Raw genomic sequence first — 25699 nt, forward strand, 5'->3', positions numbered from 1 at the left:
GCACAGGCCGCAGGTTTCGCCTAACAGATCAGTAGTCTTCTGCAGTCAGAAAACGCCCAGGGCCTCTGCAAAAAGGACCTCTTTGCCTTCGACAAACCCCACCTCAGCTCGACTGAGTCCCAGGAAAGGGAGAGAAACCTTCCCGGGTGCACAAAATTGCATGCCCGTGGTAACCGTGTAGACTTTGAGGGCACAATAATCTTTCCAGACCAGAAACCATTTTCTTCTCCCGGGTATTTCGCTTGGCTAAGCGACGGAGTCTCACTGTCCCCTTCCCATCCCCCAAACCCCGGCCTAAGCAAGCAACCACGCCCCGTGGCCCCAGGGCTCGCCTCCGGGGGGATCGAAGACCGGGCGCAGCCAGCGAGCCGCGCCACCATTCGCCCCACCCCCGCTCACCCCCGCGCACCCCCATCCGCCCTCGCGCCCAGCCCTGGGAGCGTCGGGCGAGTCCTCGCGCCTGCGCCTCGCCAACTTCCTGCCGTAGAACGCCCCGCCCACTCCCAGAAGCCCGCCTACGAACGCCCCTTGAAACCTGCCTGCCGCACGTCATTGGTCGAGAGAACGTTGCTGTCGGCTCCCAGACCCGCCCCTCCACCGCCTCTCACTTTTCCCAGAGCGGGTGCGCCTGCGCTCAGCTGCCTGGGCGGGCTGGGAGGCGCGGGTTGAAAAGTCTCGTTCCAAGTTTGGAGAGAGAGAGAAGAGCGTCTCAGTCCTCGGTACCCGCGATCGGGGAGGAGGCGGGCGAGAAGGACGCGGCGTCTGGGGAGCACCCAGGCCATTAGACGGAGCTCAGGCTTCGAGAACTAGAAGCGTGTGGCGCGCCTGGGAAAGGCAGGAGCGCCTGCGGCTGGACTGCTCTTGACTAGCGAGGGGAGTCAGGAGGCGGCGAGGGGCGAACAACCCGACGCAAGATGGCGAGTAAAGAGAGTAAGAGGCCCTGCGGAGCGGCGCGCGCCGGGGCCGCGGGGGGCGGCGGGCGCGCGAGGCCGCGGCACGCGCCGGAGAAAGGCGCGAATTGGCGTGCGGGGCAGGGGGCGGGGCCGGGCGCGAGGCTGGGCGCGCGCCTTGAGGGGCCTACGCGGGACGCGGCTGAGGCGCTCAGGGCTGCAAGCACTTCCGGGACCGGGCGCGGGGCCCCGGGTTGAGCCCCCCTTTCCCCTCCCGCCCCCCCTCCCTCCGGCGGCGGCGCTCCCTTAGGCGCCCTCGGCCCCCGAGCGGAGGCGGCCTTCGCCGCCGGAAAGCGGGCACGGCGGCTCCATTCACGCGCGCGCACGCGCGCGCCGACCGCCTCGGGGTCGCGGCCCTTGTCCGGGGGATTCTAGAACCCGCCAGCTTATAGCTGCCTGCGCTGGCTTCGTGGCAGTGGAGGCCTCTCCCTGGGGGATGGGGGGAGCACTTCGATGGCTTTCTGCTACACGTGCATTTGTCTCCCTTGGTGGGTCGTGCAGCCCCTCCACAGACAGTTCGTCATCTTAGAACAGGTGCGAACAGCTGTACCCGCAAAACACTATCGGGGTCCGTGTAATTAATTACCCAGTTCTGTATGTGCCCGTGGTGTCGGCCTCAAAGCGCACACAATCAGCTTCCTCTGCATGCTCTGGAAGAGCAGCTAGTTGTTTGTGTCCAAATTAGAGGTAAAGGTGAGGAGTAGATTAGGTGTGGCCGTCTCGAGGTGACCTCTGGTACATGTCCAGATTTTGACTTCGATCATTCTCAGCCACTTAATTTCTCCCAATTTCAGTGTTTGAAGATACTGTGGAGGAGCGTGTCATCAATGAAGAATATAAAATCTGGAAGAAGAACACACCGTTTCTCTATGACCTGGTTATGACCCATGCTCTTCAGTGGCCGAGTCTTACCGTTCAGTGGCTTCCTGAAGTGACTAAGTAAGGGTTCCTGGCAACTTATTTTGCACAAGTTTAACTGTCGTCCTGAATTTCCTACTTGGGCATTTTATACGTAGAACATAAGCATGTGACAATTTAGCCCTTAGATGAGGAGGAGGCAGGTGACTTGTTTTCAAAACTAAAGTAAGTGATTTATGGAATGATTTCTGAGGCATAAGTATGGCCTTGAAATGGGAGAAATAACCTGTTGTGAAATTAGTGATATTTGTAGGATGCACTATAGTTCACATTTCTTGGGCTTAAATATAGAACAGCATCTCTTTGAGCCCAGACGAATGGATTTCCTTTCAACTTCATTGAAAAATAGCATATGTACAAAAAAAGTGCACAAATCATAAGTATAAGGCTTGATGAATTTTTACAAAGTCCACACACCCTTGTAACCAGCCCCCCACATGAATACATTTTAATTGGCAAAAGGGAGAAGAATTTAACAACGTTCACTGAAGAAAAAGTGTTATTGACCTAGAATATGGAATACACTTTGAGGTCGCTGTTTGTCTTCATAACAGTGTTCTTTTTAGCTATTTCTAAAATTTCTCTGGTAATAATTGCTGACATTTATTGAGCTCTTACAACAGGGCCTGGCACATCTATGAAGTTTTATGTCCTATTATTTGGTTTAATATTCAAAACAAGTACTTTGATTACATTTTTATCACCCTTGTTTTATCGATGTGGAACTGGGGGCTAAGATGTTAAGTAATGTGCCCAAGATCACACAGGTGACAAGTGGTGGAGGGGGCTTTCAAACCCAAAGCAGGAAGCCCCAGAGTTGAGGCAATCCCTGCATTAGAGTACCCTCCTCATATACTTGGGCTTTTTCTAATAGGAACTTGGACATGTACTTAGAAGTGAATTAAACTTCGATATTGTGAGCCTATAATTTAATGGAGATTAATCGAACTCTAATCTAGAACGAGACTTTGTAACAAATTATAAAAATAAGGGTAAATTTTATATAAAATTACTCATATAATGGCAAGATATTCCACATGAGCACATTGACTTCCATACACATAGGGGCTTCCATTGGGGTTCCCAAAAATCCCAATGTAAATATATTGATGTAGGAAGAGTAGCCACAAACTAAACAATGGAGATTACTAAGCATTAACTTTAAAATAACTTTGATCATCAACTACTTAAAGGTATTCATGTGCATATGCCTTTTTGTACCTTCCTGTTAAGCGGATTTAAAATTTTAACAACTTAATTTACATTCTCTTAGATCTCTTTGACCCACAGGGAAAGTAGAAAAAGAGGTGGGGCTTTAAGGATTCAAACCTGAGTTTGGATCCTGTCCCCTGCTTCTTAGCAGCTTTGTGAATTAGGGTAAGTTGGTCGGTCTCTATCCCCTAGTTGTCTGGTCTGTAAATGAAGGTGCTGACAGTGCTGGCTGCCTACGTTTGAGGGAATTAAATAAGATCATGCATATTAAGGTGCTGCTGCAGAGTAAGTATACAGTAAATGGTGACTGATACTGATTCTCCCACCCCTTTCTATTCCAAAATAGTTTGTTAGATAGGATGGAATAACTCTGTTTCTCCATTTGGAGTTCAGTGAAAGCTGCTTACTGCAGTCTTTTGTAAATGTTACCTATAATGTGTCCTGTATAAAGATTTTTTAGAAAAACAATCTCTATGTTCTCAGCCCAGATACTGCTTTTATGTGAATACTTAAGAAATTAGCAGAAAATACTTGAAATTAATGTACTCTGGGGTGTTCTTTGCATACAAAGAAGTGGGATCTGGTTGTGGGACGTTCATTGCCTCTGGGAAGGCAAGGAAATACCAGTCAGCCTGCATTCTTGGATGATGAAGATGGCTGTGTGTGCTCTTCAGGGTTCTGTTAGGGTATGAATGAAGGGAGTGTGATTGTGTGTTGTCACTATACAGAGCAGTAGAAATGTTGGCTGCTCTTATGTCTTTGAGGAACTACTTCCTACTCAGCCTCATGAGACATTCTGCCTACATTCAGCATGCTCCTGAATGATTATTTGGACTTTCTGAGCTGTTGTCATTAAATTGAGTGAGGTCATCGATTTGGCTTTGTAAAATTTTTCATTCAGTGTCAAATTATTTTTTAAAACTGGTTGGTCATTATTTTATATCTCTTATTAACTAACTTTTAAAAAGATTGATTTTCAGAGAGAGGGGAAGGGGATAGGGAGAGAAACAGTTGCCTCTTACATGTCCCCAGTCAGGGACTGGCAACCTTCTGGTTCCCAGGCTGGTGCTCAATCCATTGAGCCACACCACCCAGGCCATTATTAAATAACTTTTTAAACATATGCGACTGTTTTACTCTCTGCATGAAAAGCTTTCTAGTCGTTCAAATTCAGTGGTACAAAAGTGTGTAGAGTGAAAATGCCCTCCTTCCCCATTCCCTATTTTCTAGTTCTCTTACCCATTGTTTACAATTTCTTTGCATCCTGCCAGGGTGGAGTGCACACACATATCTTCCCTCCATAACTTTCTTAGCCATGGAGTCAAAGTGGTCAAAGGATTTTGGCAATGAAAATGGACAAGGTCTTTTATCATTAGTTTTCTGTAGCCTTAGATGTATCCAGTATTGGAGGAAAATAGTGTAATATTGATCGGTTCAGGAAAATAGGCTTCTATTTTAATGATGGAGATGAAAGGATTCATAGTAAAAACAAAAATCCTACTATGATAAAGGAAACCATAATCATTCAGCTTTAGAGTCAAGAGGAATTTTTCAGATCCTCCATTCCATGTTGGGCGTGTGCTCCTTAGAAAGGTCGTGCAATGTGACTTTTTTCTGTTGGTCTTAGTTTTTTCTGCTTAAACCTATAAAATAACAAGTCACTTCCTTCCTTTTATGTCGGCCCTAACATTGCTTTGTGGTGCCTCCTTTCTCTCAAGCATTCCTATTTCTTTTCAAATGGTTCTCATGAGATATGTTTAAGTTCCCTTTCACGTTGAGCCACTTTTCCCTGTGATGGTTTCATTTCATCTAAGTCCTCCTGAAGTACATTGCCTAGGGCCTAATTTTCTAAGTGTAGTTTTCCAGTTAAAAATAAGTGGGTGAGTGCTCATGTGCCTTGCCTCCCCATCCCCACATAGGTTCACCTAAGATGGAATTAATTACCCTTTTTGATAACCACATTATTTACTTGGCCATGGTGGCCTTATTCTGTTCTTGGATTGTTTTTGTGTATTTTTTTTTTAACCTTAAGCCAAATCTTGGTAAAATTTCATCTTGTATTTTTTAGTTATTACTAAATTACATGCCTAGAATTAACCCTCAAACCCTTTTTAAAAAAATAAACTACTGAATCCTTTGTACAACTGAAATTGAGAACCAGATAAATAGCCTAATTTATGTAGTGTTGGGGCTCAGAGCCCTACTTCTTTGCCCTCCTTACTGAGGTACAACTGTGGGGCACAGATGAAAATTGCTATTCTAGATAATGCAGAGGGGAAAGCATTTGTAAACAGATAGATAAAAAATTACTGCTTGGACCAGTGTGTCCAGGGGAATCAGGTTCTTGAGCCTCAAAGTGAGTTTCCATAGAACTAGGTGACAAAGACACACACCTCCGCCCTGTAAATTTGAGAACGCCCATTTCATAAACTGCAAGCACCATAAACATAATGGTGGGTTTGTCACATCGTGCCATTTGTATTTATAACCTGCTTTTGAAGTGAAGGCCCACAGGGAAGTTGTGATTTAAGAAACTATATATAGATAATTTTAGTTTGAGCCAGGATTTAAACAGTTTTTCTGATTCAATGCCTTACTCTTTCCATTCTACCTTGTTGCTTATTGGGAAATTAGAAACATGTAGTGGAAACTGGAAGATATTTTTTAGGCAATGTCATGATTTATAAGTACAGGGATCAGCGATGGACTGAATTTCTTAGCAGCTGATTTCTTGTAGGATTAGTGTGACTTATTTTCTTTTCCAAACAGACCGGAAGGAAAGGATTATGCCCTTCATTGGCTGGTGCTGGGGACTCACACATCTGATGAGCAGAATCATCTCGTGGTTGCTCGAGTCCATATTCCGAATGATGACGCACAGTTTGATGCTTCCCACTGTGACAGTGAGAAAGGTGGTAGGTATACCATATATTCCAGAATTGGTGTCTCAAGGGAGTATGCCTCTTTCTAATTCATGTTATTAAAACTTCATACTGATACCTCTTTTGGCCCAGTTATTTAACTGCTAGGACATTATCCTACAGAACTGCTTGCCACAAGAATTTCATAATAGCATTATTTGCAGGGGATAAAGAAAAATTAGGATCAACCCCATATAGTAGTTCATAGGAAATTGCTTAAACACATTATGGTTTATATGAAATATTGTGCAGCAATTACTAAGAACGTGATAAAATATGTATACAATGGGATGGAAAAGTGTCCAAGATATATTGGGTAACTGATGTGTGCATAGAATAAATTCAGGAGGCATATATACCAGTTTTATCAATTAATAGTGGGGGTTTTTTAAGGTTATATTTATTTCTAGAGAAAGGGGAACGGAAGGAGAAAGAAAGGGAGAGAAACATCAGTGTGTGGTTGCCTTTCACGTGCCCCCAACTGGGGACCTGGTCCACAGCCCAGGCATGTGCCCTGACCGGGAATCGAGTCGGCAACCCTCTGGTTCACAGGGCAGTAATGGTTTTTTGTAATGGAAGCTGTTGACTTCCTTGTGTTTTTCCCCTCCAGTCAAACATACATTTCCCTACTTTGATACTCCCACAACCACCCAAGTTCCGGTGATTTTATTAGGAGGACTCACAAGATTTGATAACAAATTATACTAATGGATAAAGTTTGTTACAATAAAGAGTACATACAGAACAGAAGCAGCAGGAAGAAGATTCGCATCAGGGAGTCCAGGGAAGTTTGGTGAAAGTCTTGTTCAGGGCTGCACAGGATGTGCTTTCTCTCTGGCAGCAAATGACGGATGCGTGCCCAGGGAAAACCCATTCGAGTGTCAAGGTCTGAGGCTTTCAGGGAGGGCTGGTTTCATAGGCACATCCTGTCCTGCTGGCAACCAGCCATGACACAAATTCAGGACCCCAATAATGAAATCAGGAGCATGTCGTCAATGTTGATATTTGTGCGCAGTAACCCTGACAAACTGGTACAGCACGGTCCATTGCTCCAGGTGTACACCAGAAAATCATCAGTCCAACGGTAATATAAAGAACATTCTGAGGTCAATCGCAGTCCCAGTGTCCCTCAGAACTGTGAGGGCTAAGCAACCAGACATGGTGGGTTAGTGTTTTCCACACAGCCTCAAATGGTTTAATAGATCTTAACATTTTCCACTATTTACTTTAGGGGGTTTTTTTTTCTTATTGAAAATATTACATTATAGTTCAAGTTCCTCCAACCACTACCTCCATTTCTCCCACTCCAGAATTCATCACCATCCTACAGTTAGTGTGCCATTTCAACTCTTTCTATTTTTATTACTCATGCAATGGTGAATGTACTTAATGTTGTTTTACAGCTTGTTTTTTTTTTCATTCAATATTATATCGTGTACGGGGGGGACCCAAAAAAGTGGAATTCATTTGTAAGAAATTGTGTATTTATTCTTCCATGTTTAAACTTCAGTCACCTTCAAGGACTCTCCATTTGATGCAATATACCTATCAAGAAAGTTTTTCCACTGCTCAAACCAGTTTTCAAACTTGTTAATTCTGATGCCTTTTATGGCTTCTGCCATTTTTTGTGCCACCTTTTCCACATCAGCAAAACGTTTCCTTTTGAGGACTTTTTCTTTCAGGGAAACAAACAAAAAAAAGTCCCTTGCATGAATAGGGAGGGTGGGACACAGGGTCATGCCATTTTGGTCAAAAACTGCTGAACACTCAGCGTGGTGTGGGCAGGTGAGCTTGTAAATCGCCCATTGTGAAATGGGCAAACTTACTGGAAAAAAGTCTTCAAAAATAAATGCACTGAAGTCAAACGCAGCCTCTCACAACAATGCCAGCTGCTGCACTGATAACAGATGGGTTCCTAGAACACAACACTTGCCTAGCTGGGGGAGTCTGTGTTAACAAGGGGCTGTCATCCCCCTACAACCTTGTGCCTTAGTTTTGTGATTTTTCTTATAATCAGAAAGCTTTTTAATAGCTTTAAAATCAACGACTGAAATAATTTTAACAGCTATTTTCTGTTACGATATTTTTAGTGGATACTATTTATCATTAAGATAGTGGTTTTTCAAACTTTTAAAAATTTTTTTAAAGATTTTATTTGAGGGAAAGGGAGGGAGAAAGAAAGAGAAGCATCGGTGAGAGGTGTTGATTGGTTGCCTCTTGCATGCCCCCAACTGGGACCTGGACCACAACCCAGGCATGTGTCCTGACCAGGAATTGAACTAAAAAACCTGTCAGTTTGCAGGATAGCACTCAGTCCACTGAGCCACACCAGCCAGGGGTCAAACTTTTTTTTTTAAGTTTGAGAAAACAAAGCCCTGTGTTCAAAATCTTAGCTGAAAACCAAATTTTTTTAAAATGACAGTTGTTCAGTTTGTTTTAGCTAAAGGAGTTGGGGAGCTTGAATATCTTGATAGAAGAAGGGTGAGAAAAAAACCCTTGGAGTCCATGGGGGCAGAGGCAGGTTTGGAGTAGACTCTGGAGGTAGGAGGTGAGAAGACAATCCAGAGGGGTGGTCTGGGGGGGGCGGGGGCACAGTTCTTTGATTGACAGGGACATAGATGATTTCATGTGGTCATGTGAGTGTAGTTGTATGGAATGGGAGATCATTTTCAGCCATAAGGAAAATAGTAAGTTAACCTTTGCCATAGAGAAGAATGGCTAATTGTGACATTAAGTCATGGGAGTCCATGTTCATTAAGCATTCCCACATAGAAAGAGCTGGCTGAAACTGAGAAATGGTGTACTGCTTTTGGTATGTTTTCACCAGGTCCCAGCCAGTCTGTGTGACTTGTTACCTGCCTGGCTCCGTTAGGCATTTGAGTTAATGTCCCCTGACCAGAGAGACACAGGGTGAGCTAAAACGGAATATGCACAGAAGTAAGATAGGTCAGGAAAAAAATAATAATTACATGAAGCCTACAAGATTTGTGTGTCAGCAGGTAATTCAAATTTTTATGAGCACAAAAAAGAAAATGTTCTTGTTTGCTGTTACCTGCTTAGATGTTCTCTACTTGTATTATTCTATCATCTTGCTGCTTTCCAGACATTATGATACTTTTTATGTGGCTTTGTTACTTTTCCAGGGCCTTTTTAATAACTGTTTAACACTGTAGGCTTATTCCCACACCTGATTCAGAGGTTAAGCCCTCCCTCTGGTTTTAGCGTTGGCATTCCACTCGCAGTTGAACCTAGTATGCTGGTAGAACCAGCATGTATGTGTGCCTTGGGTTTGGGCAGGGATTAGTTGGCATGGATATGCTATTTGAAGATATTTCTGACTTGAGATGCAAGGAGGGTGTTTATACCTTCCCTGTCTTGATGAAACCTAAAATAAGATGTTCATTCACTGCAGTGTTTCCAAATGAATTGTATTTGCACTGAAAGGCTAAAGTGTGTTTATTATATGGTAATTTGAATTTTAGTGAACAACTACATCATCTTCAAAACTGTAAGAGGCTGATTTTTAATTGTTTTAAATCCAAGGTGGAATTGAATTAACTTGCATAAAATAGCTCTCAATATTTTCCAATGCAAGTGGGCTTTGAGAATAAATTAATTTGAAGTGGCAACTGAACCCATATTTTTGTGTTCTCTCTCGGTTTGTGTTGTATTCTGTCATGTTAAAATCTGTTGGGTTGATCAAATTGACCTGTGGATTTTAATCATAAGTGTGTTCATTTCTTTCCTCTTACTTTAGAATTTGGTGGCTTTGGTTCTGTCACAGGAAAAATTGAATGTGAAATTAAAATTAATCACGAAGGAGAAGTAAACCGTGCTCGTTACATGCCACAGAATCCTCACATCATTGCTACAAAAACACCATCTTCTGACGTGCTGGTTTTTGACTATACAAAGCACCCTGCTAAACCAGGTAAAAAGGGGCGGGGGGGCATTGCTTAACCATTTTTCTTGATACAAAGTAATTGTTTTGAGGTCATTCAAACTACCATACACTATAATTTTTCAAGGTTTAAAAATTGTGTGGATCCAGTAACCACTCTCAAGTTGAGCGATTTAACAGAAGGAACTCACAACGGATTATACTCCTAGCAGCAAATTATATGGAGCAAAAGCAGGAGGAAAAAAGTACAGATCGGGCAGAGTCCATAGAGGTCAGGCACAGGCCTCTGAGTCCTTCCCTGCTGTGGCCACACAGAACTTGCTTTCTCTCTAGCAGCAAGTCACAGGGGCATGTGCTAATTTCTCTGACCAGAGAAGCCCATTTGAGTCTCAGGGTCTGGGGGTTTTATGGAGGTCTGCTCATATAGGCACATCTCGCTGTACAACCAACCAGTCATGGTAAGGGAAACTCTGGACCCCGACAGTGAAGATAACATCATGAATCTTGCTCAACGATCCTACAAGTCTTGAGAAACTACCATAGCGTGCGGCAGTGCTCTGGGTGTACATAACTTCGTCATTTAGTGACATGAAGACTTTGAGGGTCACATTCCTAGGAGCTGGCTAAGGGTCAGTCATGGTTCCAAGGTTACCTCAGAGGCATGCAAAGACTGAGCAAACAGACCTGCTATGTTACCTCTTTCCTCACAAAAATATTTTTAAAAATTGACCCAGAGGTGAGGCAGGTTGTTATTGCGCAGATTTGTAGGATAGCTAGTTGTCTGTTTTTTGTGTTAGAGCTAGTACTAGGTTTTGCAAAGGAACCAGTTTTATAGTGATGGGACCTGGTTTGCATTGAGTGTTTGAAATAAAGCACAGAGAACATCTTTTCAAGGCAGCTTTGGGTCAGACCAAGTCCCTGTGTGTGTGTAGTGCTTTTCCAAGCACAAATGTTATGGTTTACTCAGGTGAGGCTTTTCTCTTACCGATTAATAGATAATCAATAGTTAACGTGTTTCTTTTTTTCTTTAGACCCAAGTGGAGAATGTAATCCTGACCTTAGGTTAAGAGGACACCAAAAGGAAGGCTATGGTCTTTCCTGGAATTCTAATTTGAGTGGACATCTGCTAAGTGCATCTGACGACCATGTAAGAAACCTATTCTTCCTAATGTGCTCACATACTGAGAGTTAAAGACAGTGTCATGGGCAGCTCTGCATTGCAGGAGCACTGGATAGATGAAAGGTTTTGTTAAGTGTACAGTTCTGTGGTATGTAGTGTGATCTTGAAGCTGTGGAATCACCACACTGTGTAGTTCTAAAACATTTTCCTCAAATATCACAAAAAGAAACCTCATACCCATTAAATAGTCATTCCTCAATCCCTTCTTCCCACAGCTCCTGGCGACCACTAATTTATTTCCTGTCTCTATAGATTTGTGTATTCTCAGTGTTTCATAGAACTTCCATCATATAGCACATGGCCATTTTTATCTGGCTGACTTCACATAGCATAATGTTTTCAAGGTTCATCCATGTTGAAGTATATGTCAGTATTTCATTTCTTTTTATAGCTGAGTAATATTTCATCATATGGATGTACTATAGTTTATTCATTTATCAGTTGAACATTTGGTTTGCTTCCACTGTGGAGCTATTTTGAATGATGTTGCTGTGAACGTTTTTGTACAAGTTTTATGTGGACATATGTTTTCATTTCTCTTGAGTAATTAATGACCTAGGAGTAGAATTACTGGGTCATATGGCAACTCTATGTTTAACTTCCTGAAGAACTGCCAGATTGTTTTCCAAAGCAGCTGCGCCACTTCACATTCCCACCAGCAATGGACCAGGGTTGTAGTTTTTTCCATGTCCTCACCAACACTTGTTATTGTCTGTCTTTTTGGGTATAGCCATCCTAGTGGGTGTAAAGTACTATCTCACTGTGGTTTTAATGATTTGCATTTCCATAATGGCTATTGAAGTTGACCGCCTTTCCATGTGGTTATTGGCCATTTGTGTATCTTTGGGAAAACACGTATTGAAATCCTTTGTCCATTTGTAAATTTTGTTTTGTTGAGTTCTAAGAGTTCTTTACATATTCTACAAACAAGTTCTTTATCAGATATATGATGTGAAAATTTTTCTCCCATTCGGCTCAGTTGGTTAGAGCATCGTCCCATACACCAAAAGGTTGTGGCTTTGATTCCGGGTTGGGGCCTGTAGGACAGGCAACTGATTGCCTGTCCTCTGTTCCTTACCCTTCCTCTCTCTAAAAATCAATAGATACATCCTCAGCTGAGGAATAAACAATTATTTTCTCCCATTCTGCGGTTAGTTTTTTCACTTTTTGGGTGATGTCCTCTGCAACACAAAAGTGTTTAATTTTCAGCGCAGTTTATGTCTTTTATCACTTGCCCTTTTGGCATCGTATCTAAGAAATTACACATAAACCCAGAATCAAAAAAGATTTACACCTATATTTTCTTCTAAGAATTTTAGTTTTAGCTCTTAAATTTAGGTCTTTGATTCAGTTTGAGTTAATTTTTGTATGTAGTGTGAAGTAGAGATCCAGCTTCATTTTCTGTATGTGGCTATCCAGTTTTCTTTGCACCATTTGTTGAAAAGACAAATCTTTCCCTATTGAGTTGCCCCAGCATCCTTAATTTAAATTATTTTAACAGTTAAAAGTATCGCACAAACTCAAAGGGGTCCCATTAATTTATGGTAGGTTAATATTTGTAGCATTCTTGCCACTAACAGCCTCAGATCTTCCTCATGGATCACACACTGAAAGCAGAAGGTGACTCCGACCAAAAGCCAATAATAGACTCCTGTAACTTGGCCACAGTTAGCATTACATGTTAGCTTTTTGAGAGTGGGTTCCTTGCTCTCCTTAGTACATAGCCCTATGCCCAGAACGGGGCCTGTCACATCGAAGACTTTATATTTCTGTTGACAGTATTTTTTGTTTGCTTTTTGGACTATTGAGTGTAGTTAATTGCTCCATTCAAGATTCTTTAGTTAAAGCAACCAAAACTGACTCTGGCTGGTTTAAACAAAAGGAATTTATCAGAAGGGCATTCATTGGGTGAGGTACATAGAATTGCTGTGATGAGTAGAAAATGGCCTGGAAAAGAGGGAGGGGCCAGCAAATTGGGCCAATGAGGATGTCACTCTGGCCATCCTGGAAAGGGGGTGTTGTGTTGCCCCACCATCAGAACCCATTCTCCCCAGTCTCCCAAAGTCCTGGTTGGACTGTTGGAGCCCTGTGTCACATTCCTGCTTCCCTCATGTTGGACAGGAGAGAGTCTCCCAGACACCGGTCAAAATAATAGTTGACGTTTCCCAAGGGCTCCGCATTTGCCAGGCAAATGCTAACCTTCCCAGAATCCATCCTTCTGAGGTGAAGAGGAGGGGTGGTAGCAAGAGCTCTACTCGTTCCTTTCTCTTCAGTGCATGTGAATTGTGAGTCAGTGTGTAAGTATCAACAGAGACTAATGCATACGTGTGATTTCTTTTTGTTGCTGAGAAAATAGCTGTTACTGGGAATTACCTTAGTTACAGAAATTCTTTCAGATAAGAAACTGATTTAAAAAGAGATGAAGCCGCCCTGGGCAGTGTGACTCAGTTGGTTGGGTGTTGTCCTGCATACCAAAAGGTTGCAGGTTCGGTTCCTGGTCAGGGTACGTGCAAGAAGTGACTGACTGATGTTTCTCTCCCTCTCCTCCTCCCTTTCCCACTCTCTGAAATCAATGAAAGAAAAAAATTTGAGAAAAAGAAAAATATGAGGCTATTACCAGTGTCCATGGGATTAGTGTAACTATACTTTAATGGAATTAACTCTTATTTTACCCCATTGTCTGAGAATCATTGCCCTATAGCTTGTATTGTTTTCATAAAAACTTGCCTCTTAACTCTTTTTGTGATTGGATGTCAAGAGAAGACTCAGATCCCAGAGCCTGCGGGCCCTGCGACCTCTCTCCACGTTTGCTCTGCTGATGTTTGGAGGAGCACACCAGGGGGTCTGTCTGCAGGCCCCAAATGGCCTCTCAAAGTAGCCCAGTAGGGCTTTCTGGGATATTGACCTGTCTGACTCCCTGATGCCTGTGGTGTTTCCTGCTGTGAGAGGCTGCTTCAAAGACTTTTGCCTTTCAAGAGGCACATTGTTGTTTTATCAGTTTCCCAGCCCAGCATGAATTTTTAGGATGGGCATAATCTTTACAGAGGATATACCAAATGCTGGGCTCTCAGTGTTGTAGAATCTGGTCTATACGAATTTTAGATACTTAACTGAATGTATGTAGGTAGAAACTCTGAGTGCCCTTTACCTGCCAGCAAGCTGTGTCTCCCCCTGCCCACTCCCATTACAGTATATTTTCTTTACCCTTCGCATCTCAGGTCATGGAAGCTACACCCATACATTCTACTGTTTGTAAAGCTTTACTTTTGTTAATATTACTCTTCCTCATGTTTATTTTCTAACGTTTATATAGTTAGTTTTGTTTCTACTGAAGATCTTTTAAATAAGATGTTACCATTTAAATTCAATCTTCTATGGTTTTTTGTGTGTTTTTGTTCTTTTCTTCTTCAGACTGTCTGTCTGTGGGATATAAATGCAGGACCAAAGGAAGGCAAAATTGTGGATGCTAAAGCGATCTTTACTGGCCACTCGGCTGTTGTTGAGGATGTGGCCTGGCATCTGCTGCACGAGTCACTGTTTGGATCTGTCGCTGATGATCAGAAACTTATGATGTAAGGTGGACAGTGCAGTGGGGTCTTGTTATAGGGATGTCCTGAATGACCATCAGTTTATGGTTGCCTGTGGTTTAATTTCTTCTTTTTAAGTTATATCCTGGCATTTGAAAATGAAAACAGCTATAGTGAGGTATAATTTACATATAATAAATTGCATGTACATAATGGTCTTTTTATACAAAAGTTACTTTGCAATATGAGTGGACCCAATTTTTTATTTTAAAAAGAAAACAAGTATGTAAATGTTAAGAAATGGTGTGGAGGTAAGCTTCAAAACTGGGATAGGGTGACTTTTTTGAAGATGAGGGAGGAGAACGATTCTATCAGGGCATGGCCACGGGGCTGCATTCAGCCACCTGGAATGCTGTTTATCTCAAAGGAATACCTGAGATAACTAAGTCAAAAGACTGAAATCACACAAGGCTGGGTTGCAGATAGCAAATTGTTGCCTTATTGTCTACAACAGCAGCATTTTCTGTATACTTGAAATAGTTGATATATTAAGACAGGAATCTAGTAAACAAGAAACGAGCCCTAGTTCATGTTCTGTGGGTTTAGAACATATCACTTAGTGGCTGGAAGTCCAAATTGCCAACTCTAGGCAAGAGTTGTCTCCGAAGGGGTGGGCGTCAAGGTGGTGTGGAGTGGTGCTGATGAGGAAATGAGTTTGCGGCTGAGAGGTTGACGGGGGCCGAGTGACCTCCTCTTGTGCTGTGTGCCTTGTACTTTTGTGTTTTAGATGGGACACCAGGTCCAATACCACCTCCAAGCCAAGCCACCTGGTGGATGCCCACACCGCTGAAGTCAATTGCCTGTCATTCAATCCCTACAGCGAGTTCATTCTCGCAACTGGCTCTGCAGATAAGGTTTTTAGTTTTTGCATATTTGCTGTTTACCAACCTAGTTGTCTCATACACTAACCAGATATTTTAAAACTCTTAAGGAAAGTGCAAAATTTAATTCCTTTTCATGTTATTTTTCTTCAGACTGTAGCTTTATGGGATCTGCGTAATTTAAAACTAAAGCTCCATACATTTGAGTCTCATAAAGATGAAATTTTCCAGGTATGTGAGTTTTCTGGTATATCTATGTCATGTTTTAGTAACTTTTGGTAGGGGGAAATTAAATTTTTTTCTTTTATATCACGGCCGGGGACTTTTTTTAAAAGTTCCTCCTCTATTGTATAATTTAACTAGTGGAAAATAACTTGAATGTTTTTGAGAAACAATTAGTTCAGAAGTAGAAGAAAAAGCCTTGCAAAACAGTATGTTTAAAAGTGAAATCCAGTGATTCTCCTGTTAAGGTATGCCAGCATGGTGTCTCCTCTAGTGAAGAAATATACCTTGTATGTGGTCTAAAATAGAGATTTGCTTAGGTTAAGATATAGTTCACTGAAATTTTTAAAAGCTTCTGGGATGGCCCTGGTTGGTGTTGCTCAGTTGGTTGGAGCATTGTCCCATAAACCGAAAGGTCATGGGTTCAATTCCCAGTATGGGCACATGCCTAGGTTGTGGGTTCAGTCCCTGGTCAGGGTGCATACAACGGGCAACTGGCTGATGTTTCTCTCCCTTCCCCTCTCTCTAAAATCAATAAGCTTGTCCTTGGGTGAGGATTAAAAAATAGTAAGAGTAAAAACTTTTGGGATGGTTTTTGGGTCCCCTAGCTAAGTTCCTCTATACTGGGGAGTGCATCCTTTCTGGGGGCAAGCTGAGGAGATAGGCCATTTAAGAGCACTTGAAAGAATTGGACAAGAAGGGTAAGAGGGCTGTAGGTCAAGGAGAGGATACAGAACACACCATGGGAAGATACTGAGGATTAGGACAATATTCACAAACCTAAGAGTGGATGATTCTTTGCATTTTCAAATATGTATTGCTAGGTCCACTGGTCTCCACATAATGAAACTATTCTGGCTTCAAGTGGTACTGATCGCCGCCTCAATGTGTGGGATTTAAGGTAACTCAGAGTCTGGTGATGAGAAACTGCATAAATATGCTAATCTGGAAGATTATGTAATTCATAAATTTAGAAAAGCAATTTGCTAACCCCAGTTTTATAAGTTGAATATTAATTTTGAAGTACCTTCCTGAAGAGTCTTTGTTCCATAAAACAGAAGTAAATCAGCAAATGTGCTATAATATACATTTATGCAGTGTTTTATTTCTCTGTTGATAGTCAGGCGTGAGGTTGGGGGAGGGGTGCGTTTGTGTTGTAACATCCAAATGATTACATGGAAAACACTTCTGCTATAGAACGGGGTAGTAGAGATGTTAGCTGTTTATGTCTCGTGGGAGCTGAACGTACACCTGCAGGAGTAGGCTTTCTCAGAGATTATCTACCATTTGCTATTTGCTCTTCTGGACTTTGATCGATGCACTCAGCAGATGAGCTCATGCTGTGGGTTCTGTAAGTGCTGGGGACACACTTAGGAACAGGATAAGCACAGCCCCTGTCGTCAGAGTTTATGTTCTTCTGAAGGCTCATCGTATGAAGGGTTTCTCCCAATTCTGAAAGCTGTTGGCTTTAGAGTGGCCATTCCACGAATTTCCAGACCCGTTTCCTTTTTGGGGTCTGAGCCTTTGGAGCCATTAAGGCTGCTCAGTTATAATACATACTTCTCCTTCAGATACTGTTATCTTATGTTTAAATCTTTAAATTACCAATGAATAACTTTTTTCTTGCCTGTATTAAATATATTATGTTGAAGCGGACTGAGTTTTTAGTGCATTAAAACCAAAGCTGCCTTAATTACAGTAGAACCCATCCTTCAGTGTAGGGGACAGAGACAGTGAAGAATAAAATAGTGGTATTGTAAAACTTCTAAACATCTAATGTTCTGTGTTCTTATGAAAGAAACTGTAGCCATGATAGATGCTTAAAAATGCAGAGGGCCTTTAAAGCAGATATTTGAGTATATTTGAAAACAGTTTTAGTAGTAAAATTAGAAACCTTAAACCAAAAATAGATGGTGGTTGTATGAGGTAGTAGAGCAAAGTCTGATGCCCTGGTGATTGGATTGTCCCTAAAAGTGCCAATAAATGTGTAATCTCTTAAAATTCATTTATGACTTGCTTACCATTAAAATTACATTAGAGAAAATTACAGATTCAAATGGTCAGTGTGTTAGCAGTTACACTCTTCAGAGGGGGAGGACAAACACAATGTCTAGCAGTCCCACATGTTTAGTTTGTTCCACTGGTTTTATGGGCAGGAACAAAGTCTGTCACTTCACTGAGGAGGTTGTGTGTTTTGGCTGTTTTTCCAGCAGTTATTACTAGCAAAGTCCACCTTTGGGCTAGATAATCAGATAGGGCTGATAAGTGGTGTGTCATTTAAGAGTGATTTCACTGTTGGGACTGCGAGCAGATTCTACAAATCGAAGTATTTAAGAAAAGAAAAAAGAAACTTATTAACTCTTCACTGGCCTGCACATCCCGTGAAGTTGGTTTGTTGTCCTGTCTGCGGGTCTGTGGTCCTGATGTGTCACTGCTTCTCACACCTGGGAAGAAAAAGGTGTTAGAGAGTGAAGTGTAGGGGGCTGGCATTAGTTCTTCTGCAGATATTCTATATCCTTTTCACCTTTTAATTCTAAAGCAGTGTAAACGCCACAGTAAAAATACTGAATTTTAATATTTATTAATAATTTGTATTCTGCAGCTTCAGTTATAAACAGCTCTTGCCCATTTCCAGAAAGTAAGCCCCCCACCCTCCCACCAAGTAATACAAAAACTCTAATTGATAGCAGCATAGAAATGTTGTTTTTCCAGTGTGTGTGTGCTGCAAGAATTTCAGTAACAAAAGCATTATGCTCTTTGTCAATAGCAAAATTGGAGAAGAGCAATCAGCGGAAGATGCAGAAGATGGGCCTCCTGAACTCCTGGTATATGTTGGCTTTCTTATGCAAGATGCAATGTCACATGCAGATTGGATTCTGTCATTGATCCATGTATATGGAAAATGAGTCACCTTCAAATTCTAGCTCTTGATGATTTCCAGTTGGAGGTCTTGGAGGTTGTTGTGATTGGGGTTTGACATTTACTTAAGAACTAGAACCCAGAAGGTTTTTGCCAGTGTTTCATTAATAATAATTTGAGCTCCTAGAAAATAGTATATAGTAACTCCTCATTGATTTCTGAGAGGTTTTTTGTGGGGGTAGGGGGGGGAGCAGATGCTCACTTAGCAACACTTAATACTTTCTAACGGTATGGAAAATTTTTCATGACTGGGTTTTTAAAGTTCACTGCCCAGAAACTACACTTCCTTGATCTTGTTGATGCCAGCAGTGCCTGCCCCCTCCTGTTGCTGATCAGATCATCTCGTTGGCCCCTTGAAGGTTTATGTGGTGGTGCACTAAGCTGGTACCATCCTCCCTCCAAACTGCACGACAGTCACACCCAGTCCCATTGTTGCAAGACCGATGCTCTAAAAACTTTTCACGTAAGATGTGACACCTTGGCCTTTTTTGTTGTTCTTATTAACAGTTTATTCATGGAGGACACACTGCGAAGATATCAGACTTCAGCTGGAACCCCAATGAGCCATGGGTCATTTGCTCAGTGTCTGAGGATAACATCATGCAGATCTGGCAAATGGTGAGCTAAACTGTTTTTCCCTAAATGATTATGTAAAGGAGAGATTTACTAATGATAAAACATACTTCACACACCTAGGTGTATATTGTATCAAATACTTATAGAAAGGAAACAATCTTCAAAACCCTTTTTCCCTTTTAATGGCAGTCTTTAGTTCAATGTGCTCCTGTGAAGTCAGGAGAAATGTCTGTGTGTCTATAAACACACAGGTATAGACACAGCATGCGCTCTGATGTTCAGGATTATTGCTTTTCATCACCTGGACTCTTGGTGTCAGTGCTCTATGTTGTCATAGGCATGGAGGATACAGGAGGAAAGTGTCAACACGTTCACATGATACTGAGTTCTCTGAAGATTAGCACTAAGTCACGACATCTCTAAGGTGATGAGGTGTTAACTCTTATAAACCTCAGGGCTCTCACTCCCTCTAAATAACGATTAAAGTGCTTTTGGGAACACCTTTTATGAACAATCATTGAAATAGTGCATGGGCTGCTAGGGATATTATACACTGACCTGCCTTTCCTCATTAAATTTATTAGAGCCTTTGGGGGAAAAAGGCACAAAGAAAGCTAAATAAACCGCTTGAAAAACGTGTCCATTTTCAACACTGAAACATTGACCTGTGCATCCAAAAATCTGGATAGACAGAATTTATTAAATGCTGTTTTTATAATCTTGTCAATATAATGGAAGGTTTTACCTTATGAACTTATTTGGTTGTTATCTCCAGGCTGAAAACATTTACAATGATGAAGAGTCAGATGTCACAGCATCAGAACTGGAGGGACAAGGATCTTAAACCCAAAGTATGAGAAAGGTTTCTGTTGAATGTAATGCTAACCATGAATGCTTGGTTTATCAAGCGCCAAAATAAGCATTGTATAGTAGGAAATGTTAAGTGGGATGGCATATGGCATTCTTTACCTTCTGATTCTAGCACTTTCAAGTGAGCTATTGCGTTCTGTATCATATTGTAGCTTTTAGGGAAGAAAGAAATGTTGCTAAGAAAGAACATCACAGGCATTTTAAAATACAAGTAGCAGGGTACTGCTTTTGATTCAACTATTTTAAGTTCTTGTTTTCTGAAACCTAAGTGCTTGCTGTTCCCGAATATGCAAGAATAACTTTTACACTTTTCCCCTCCAACACTTGTTGATTGGCTTTGCAGAAAATAAAGTTTTAAAATAAAATTTGTTTTATTCTTTTAGAACCTGGATGGGGGGTGTGTGTGTGTGTGTGTGTGTGTGTGTGTGTCTGCCTTTCTTACGAGGAAGCTGTTATATACGTACATTGAGCTCTCACTGAATATCCTTCCATGGTACATGACAGTATCCTCAATCCAAAGGTGGGAGAGGTTGGGTGTCTACTTTGTGTTTGGTACATTTGTAAACCTAGAACTACCTTAACTTCTATGTCATTTGACCTATATCCTAGTTGTGCCTTAACTTTGGCAGTTTTAAACACTAGATCCACCTCTCACCAACACACACACAAAAAAGGCAGGCTTTTTTGCTTACATCACAGAGGTCCACAGAGGAGACAAAACCAGCTTCCAGGTTGGCCCCTCAACCTATAATGTAAGGCCTGTTGGCTGTGTTTTTGTTTTGTTTTTGAATCCTCACTCGAGGATGTTGATGGATTTTAGAGAGGGGGGAAGGGAGAGGGAAACACTGACTGGGGATCAAACCCACAACCTTTTGGTGTATGGAACGGGGTTCCAACCAACTGAGCCACCAGGCCAGAACACTAGGAATGGTTTTCTTTTTTCACTTCATGGTTCAATTACAGTTATCTGCATTTCTCCTCCACCAATCCCCCCACCCCAGCCAAAGCCACCTCCCCTCCTTGCTTCCACCCCCTCTGTGGGGGGGCTCTGCCCACAGGGCCCCCTTCCCCCATGAGAATAAGTCGAGCAAGACATGATTTGCTTGGGGAGGGAAGGCGGCTGATCTCTCAAAGGAGAAGGGCCAAGAGCCTTTTCCTCAATGGGCTTTTATTGGGTTCCTTTACACAAGAATTCAGGTAAAGCTCATTAATCATTGCCAGGCAGTAAGGATCAAACAATGGATAACAAAGAACTCTGAGGGCCTATTTTGAGTCAGGGTCAGATACCTAAAGAGCTGTAAAACTTTGATGAACAAACTTACTTCTTGTTTGGACCCTTATCATTTAATTGAGGGCATTCTAAACAAAGCAGGTTTCACAGAATTTTACGTATTCTTTCTTAGGCCTGAACCTGCCCTTTCCAGCACAGGGCTACACCACCCTCTGTCATTGTTTCAGGCTTAGGTGGAGCAAGGGAAGTAAGGCAGCCAAGAGATCAGGAGATATCTCGCCAACAACAATGAGGACTCAGGCTATATCACAGCCGAGGGGCGAGGGTCCATCACCCCCTTTTGCTGTAGCCCCCAAAGTCCTTCCTTGGGGGCGTCCCACGTGACCGTGCCTGTCTTAAGTCGTTCCCCCCTTGGGGAATCTTACCGATCACTGGCTAACCGAGCAATCATTGGGGGTCAGTTATGGATGAAAAGGAGCAGAAGCAAGGCTCCTAAGCCAGGGAGATAAGCTTTTGTCTCCTTAGTGGCTTAAGGTCCAAGGTTGCTCCCTCAGCTTTAGCCTTGGCGGGGGTCACAGCCTCTGATACCAGGCAGGGCGGTTCCCAACACCCCTCCCCTTGGTTTTCCCCATGTGTCCTTTATAGTAGTTCCTGAAAAGCCTTTCCACATTCATTTTTAAAAGGCGGTTTAGATCAAAATAGAAATAAAAAAATGTGACAAAGACCTTGTGTGGTGGCCCACTGAGTCAAAAATACTATACACCTGCCCTGGCTGGTGTGGCTCAGTGGATTGAGCACTGGCCTGCGAACCAAAGGCACACAGGTTCAAGTCTCAGTGTAGGGCACATGCCTGGGTTGCAGGCCAGGTCCACAGTCGGGGGCACCTGAGAGGCAAGCGCACACTGATGTTCTCCCTCTTTCTCTCCTTTCCCCTCTCTATAAAATGCAAATAAAATCTTTTAACATTTGGTGTTACTTTTGCTTATCATAAGATCTTTCCTACGTGCCTGTGTGCATCACATACATAACCTATGTATACTTACTCTCCTTTTAAAGTTGGAGAAACCAACTACCTGTAACTGTCTTTGGATTTCACTGTTACATAATTAAGGCCATGTGGGTAACAAAAGAATACACAGAAGCTGTTAAATTTATCATACATATTTACTTAATCTACAGAATTGAGTAGATAAAATCAGATTCACATTAGTGAAAAATCTCTACAAAATGTCTTTGAAAAGCAAAACAAGACTGCCTCTTAACAATTCGTATCCTCATGAAAGACGTGGGCTGTAAAAATAAAGCAGTGTGTTTAGCACAAACTAGAAGATTATCTGCATCATTTTTTCACAGTTATTTCCATCTACAGTCTGAAAGAGGTAGATTTTTCTGCAACACCTGAGAATTGAATTGTGATAACCAGGTGTAGTAAAGGCAGTTGCATACATAACAAAAAATACTGGTCTCAAGACCAAGAAATGTACTCCTACAAGTCTGAGGATGAAATGGTCCATTATCCAAGAACCAGGTGTTCTCTACTGCCACTATAAATAATACATATCAAGATTCCATGACGGTGCAACAAATGCAATGGAAGTGAATTTGACATTTAAACCTTTTCTGGACCAGCCTAGTAGCACTACAGTGTTCTAGAATATGGTAGGTACAACAGCGTGCTACAAAGCCACAACACAGGGCCGGTGAGGTGACTGCTCTAGGAGGGTGTCCTTCTCAGGGTGCCATTTATTTTTATTCACAGGATAATGGGCGGATAGATTCTAAAAGGACACCAAACGCATCCCAGACAGAATCCATATCCTTTGAACACCATGGTAGCATCTAGCTAGAAATATGTAGAAAGCCAAAAGCAGCAGGCCAAGTACTGTAATCACATTGCTTTATAAAGCCCTTGAAATTAGGCAACAGGTCCAAGATTTACAATCTTCCACACAGACAAGGACCACAGTGAGACGTGGTGGGCTACACAAATGGCTTCAAATGTTAAGAGCTGTACGTCCAGCAGAACTCTTGTGAAATGTGACCATTAGTACTAATTTTAAAGTAGGTGTTTTTGAGACATAAACCTTCATTTCCTCTCTGGGAAATGAGTCCAGTATTTCGTTTAGAAGCCAAAGGGGGGTAATTTATAAGGCTTTTGTTGGGGAGGGTATGTTTGTTTCTGCTTCCAGGTCACTTTGACAGAGTGATTAGATGATCTTTGTGGATTTTTCTCCACTGTCTGGTCCGTTGATTAACATGACTGATGGTGGAAGCTTAGATATAATCCTCCACTCCAGGAGCTGTTTCCTATCTACTGGACAATTTTCTATTCGTTCAACCCAGTTTAAGCCATGAATGGGATAGGATTTTACAAATAAAACTTGAATAAAGAGAAAACCCTTTTAACTGGACAGAACAGACTTTATTCAGTCCAGTAAGCGATTTACGAAGTGTCAATTTGATAGTTTTGCTCAGTGGATTGTGCTAATAACATCAATTGTAGTGGGGCCTTTCTGTTTCATAAATATTTCAATGCAAATTATATTAGGGGCAAAAATCAAAACTCGTCATTGCAGCTTGATTAACCATTTGCATAACTTAGCTACATACGACACTGTAAAGAACAAAGGAAAATAAACCCAAAGGTGATGTGCTTAATTTCGAAAGTCCCCCCCATTCCAAGTGTAGAGACATTGATAATACTGGTATTTTTCTTCTTTAAAAATAAAAAACAGAAAAGGTTGAGAAACAAATGGAAAGCATGCGTAATACATCTTGACTACTTAACTGTGCTAAGTTTTCCCAAAGTTCAAAATGTCAGTTCTAATCTTTCTGTTTTGGAAATGAAATCGCTTTCAGTTGGAATGGAGAACTTCCCTGATGGGGCTGTCCTAAAAGCTGACCACCAATTTCAAGTAGCCAGAAGAGACTCCTGCTTGGTGAAAGCCACGTGTGAATTTACCCTTGCTGTCTTAAAGGGCTATCAGTGGCTGCTCTCTGTGGGAAGTGGAGGATGTGCGCCCGAATCCCAAACGGAAAGCAAACAGAGACCACCTACCCCACAGCGAGCATCCGGGTGGTCCAAAGGTACCACTGGCTCTAACTAACCTGAAACCGAAGCAGTATGACTGTCGTTAGTTACACAAACATTAAGCCTGTTTGTCCAATGCTTTGCCTGTATATACTACTTTGTTTACAAGATATCTTTATGTACATGTTGTCAAAACTTTGAGAAATTTCAGGTTTATGACCATCTCAATTTGTCAAGTGATATAAATATTATCAAAAAACTATTTTGAATCAAATATGCTACGTTTGTTTCTGCCCCAACCCTAGAGGTTTTTATTTATTTTTTAACTTGGCATTTAAATGGGCTATTAGACAAAACTAGTCATCTTGATGTTTTCTTTTGATTAATATTGATGGGGGCAAGATGTTTAAATGAATATTGCTTTCACATCAAGGAACCATTATCAGAACAAAGTTCTGCTGTAATGGTTGGCCCTGTCTTAAGTGAAATTCTAATCGGGATGACTCTATGCATGAAGCGGGGAAGAAAGGACAAGGCAGTGACCACATGCATTCCAACGAAGGGAAACGAGGCAGATGTGCCATACAGCTGAGGAAAACTATTCAAAACTGCTAAGCAGCCTCCTGTACCACATAAGTCCAGTAGTTCTAAGAAAATACAGATATGGTAGAAAAAGTAAGAAAATTGTCACCACAAAACCAATAGTTACTACTAACAGAGAAAGTTATACACAAAATAGAGCTCTCAATACAGTGATCGTACTTCCTATCAGTCCACTGACTCGATGGATGGCCCCGCGCCCGGAGACGCGGCCTTGTGCACCACCAGCCTCTCCTTGGCTGCCTTGGGCGCCGCCTCCGCAGGGACCCCAGCAGCGCTGTGCCGGGCAGTGTTCGGCTCCTTGGAAGAAGCCAGGGCTGCACAGGGCTGTGTCACATGGGGTGCTGGGTCTGGATCTGCCACCTTCCCTGAGACCTGCTCCTTCAGGACTTCCACCTTCTCGTTGAGCTCGTTCCTCTCCGTCTGAAGAGCCCTGCACAGCTTCTCTAGTCGTTCCAGTTTTATTTGAAAGGCCTTGTATTCTTTATCACGGACAGTTTTCTGTAGGAGGGAAAAAAAGAAGATGTATATAACCTCACTGAAGATAAACTGGGTTACTGGATACTAAAAAATTAAGTATCTGAGCCACATTGGAAACTACTTGTTCAATCAACTCTTGAACATGTTCGGTTTCTTCAAACACCACCTAACATTCTAGCTACCTTCACTACAGACGTATCTAGAAATACCACATGCTATTTTGTAACGCAAAATAATTCCAGGGTGACAAAATCTAATTCCCCTTGTCACGTTTCTTAAA

General features: G+C 42.0%; 2 protein-coding genes across 2 annotated transcripts in view; one reads left to right on the plus strand and one right to left on the minus strand.

Moving 5' to 3' along the window:
• Window positions 1-619: 619 nt before the first annotated feature.
• On the plus strand, window positions 620-20442 carry RBBP7 (RB binding protein 7, chromatin remodeling factor). Its single transcript, XM_045856149.1, has 12 exons — window positions 620-930; window positions 1745-1889; window positions 5850-5995; window positions 9759-9932; window positions 10934-11049; window positions 14494-14654; window positions 15397-15523; window positions 15644-15721; window positions 16537-16613; window positions 18480-18537; window positions 19139-19249; window positions 19983-20442. Exons 1-12 carry the CDS (start codon window positions 915-917, stop codon window positions 20049-20051), a joined length of 1278 nt encoding a protein of 425 aa, XP_045712105.1. The 5' UTR covers window positions 620-914; the 3' UTR covers window positions 20052-20442.
• Window positions 20443-22453: 2011 nt separating this feature from the next.
• Window positions 22454-25699, minus strand: part of TXLNG (taxilin gamma) — a 46660-nt gene continuing 43414 nt past the window's right edge. The window contains exon 10 of the mRNA XM_045856116.1: window positions 22454-25440. Within this exon, the coding sequence (XP_045712072.1) occupies window positions 25108-25440 (333 nt within the window). The 3' untranslated portion in view covers window positions 22454-25107. The remainder of the gene's footprint in view (window positions 25441-25699) is intronic.

The sequence above is a fragment of the Phyllostomus hastatus genome, unplaced genomic scaffold (genome assembly GCF_019186645.2).
Source record: "Phyllostomus hastatus isolate PE091 unplaced genomic scaffold, TTU_PhHast_1.1 phas_scaffold_12, whole genome shotgun sequence".
Taxonomy (NCBI): domain Eukaryota; kingdom Metazoa; phylum Chordata; class Mammalia; order Chiroptera; family Phyllostomidae; genus Phyllostomus; species Phyllostomus hastatus.

Excerpts from the sequence above, each read along its gene's own strand:
- RBBP7 (XM_045856149.1), top strand. Across the intron at positions 15,524-15,643 it reads CAACTGGCTCTGCAGATAAG|ACTGTAGCTTTATGGGATCT; the intron begins GTTTTTAGTTTT and ends ATTTTTCTTCAG. Across the intron at positions 16,614-18,479 it reads CTCAATGTGTGGGATTTAAG|CAAAATTGGAGAAGAGCAAT; the intron begins GTAACTCAGAGT and ends CTTTGTCAATAG.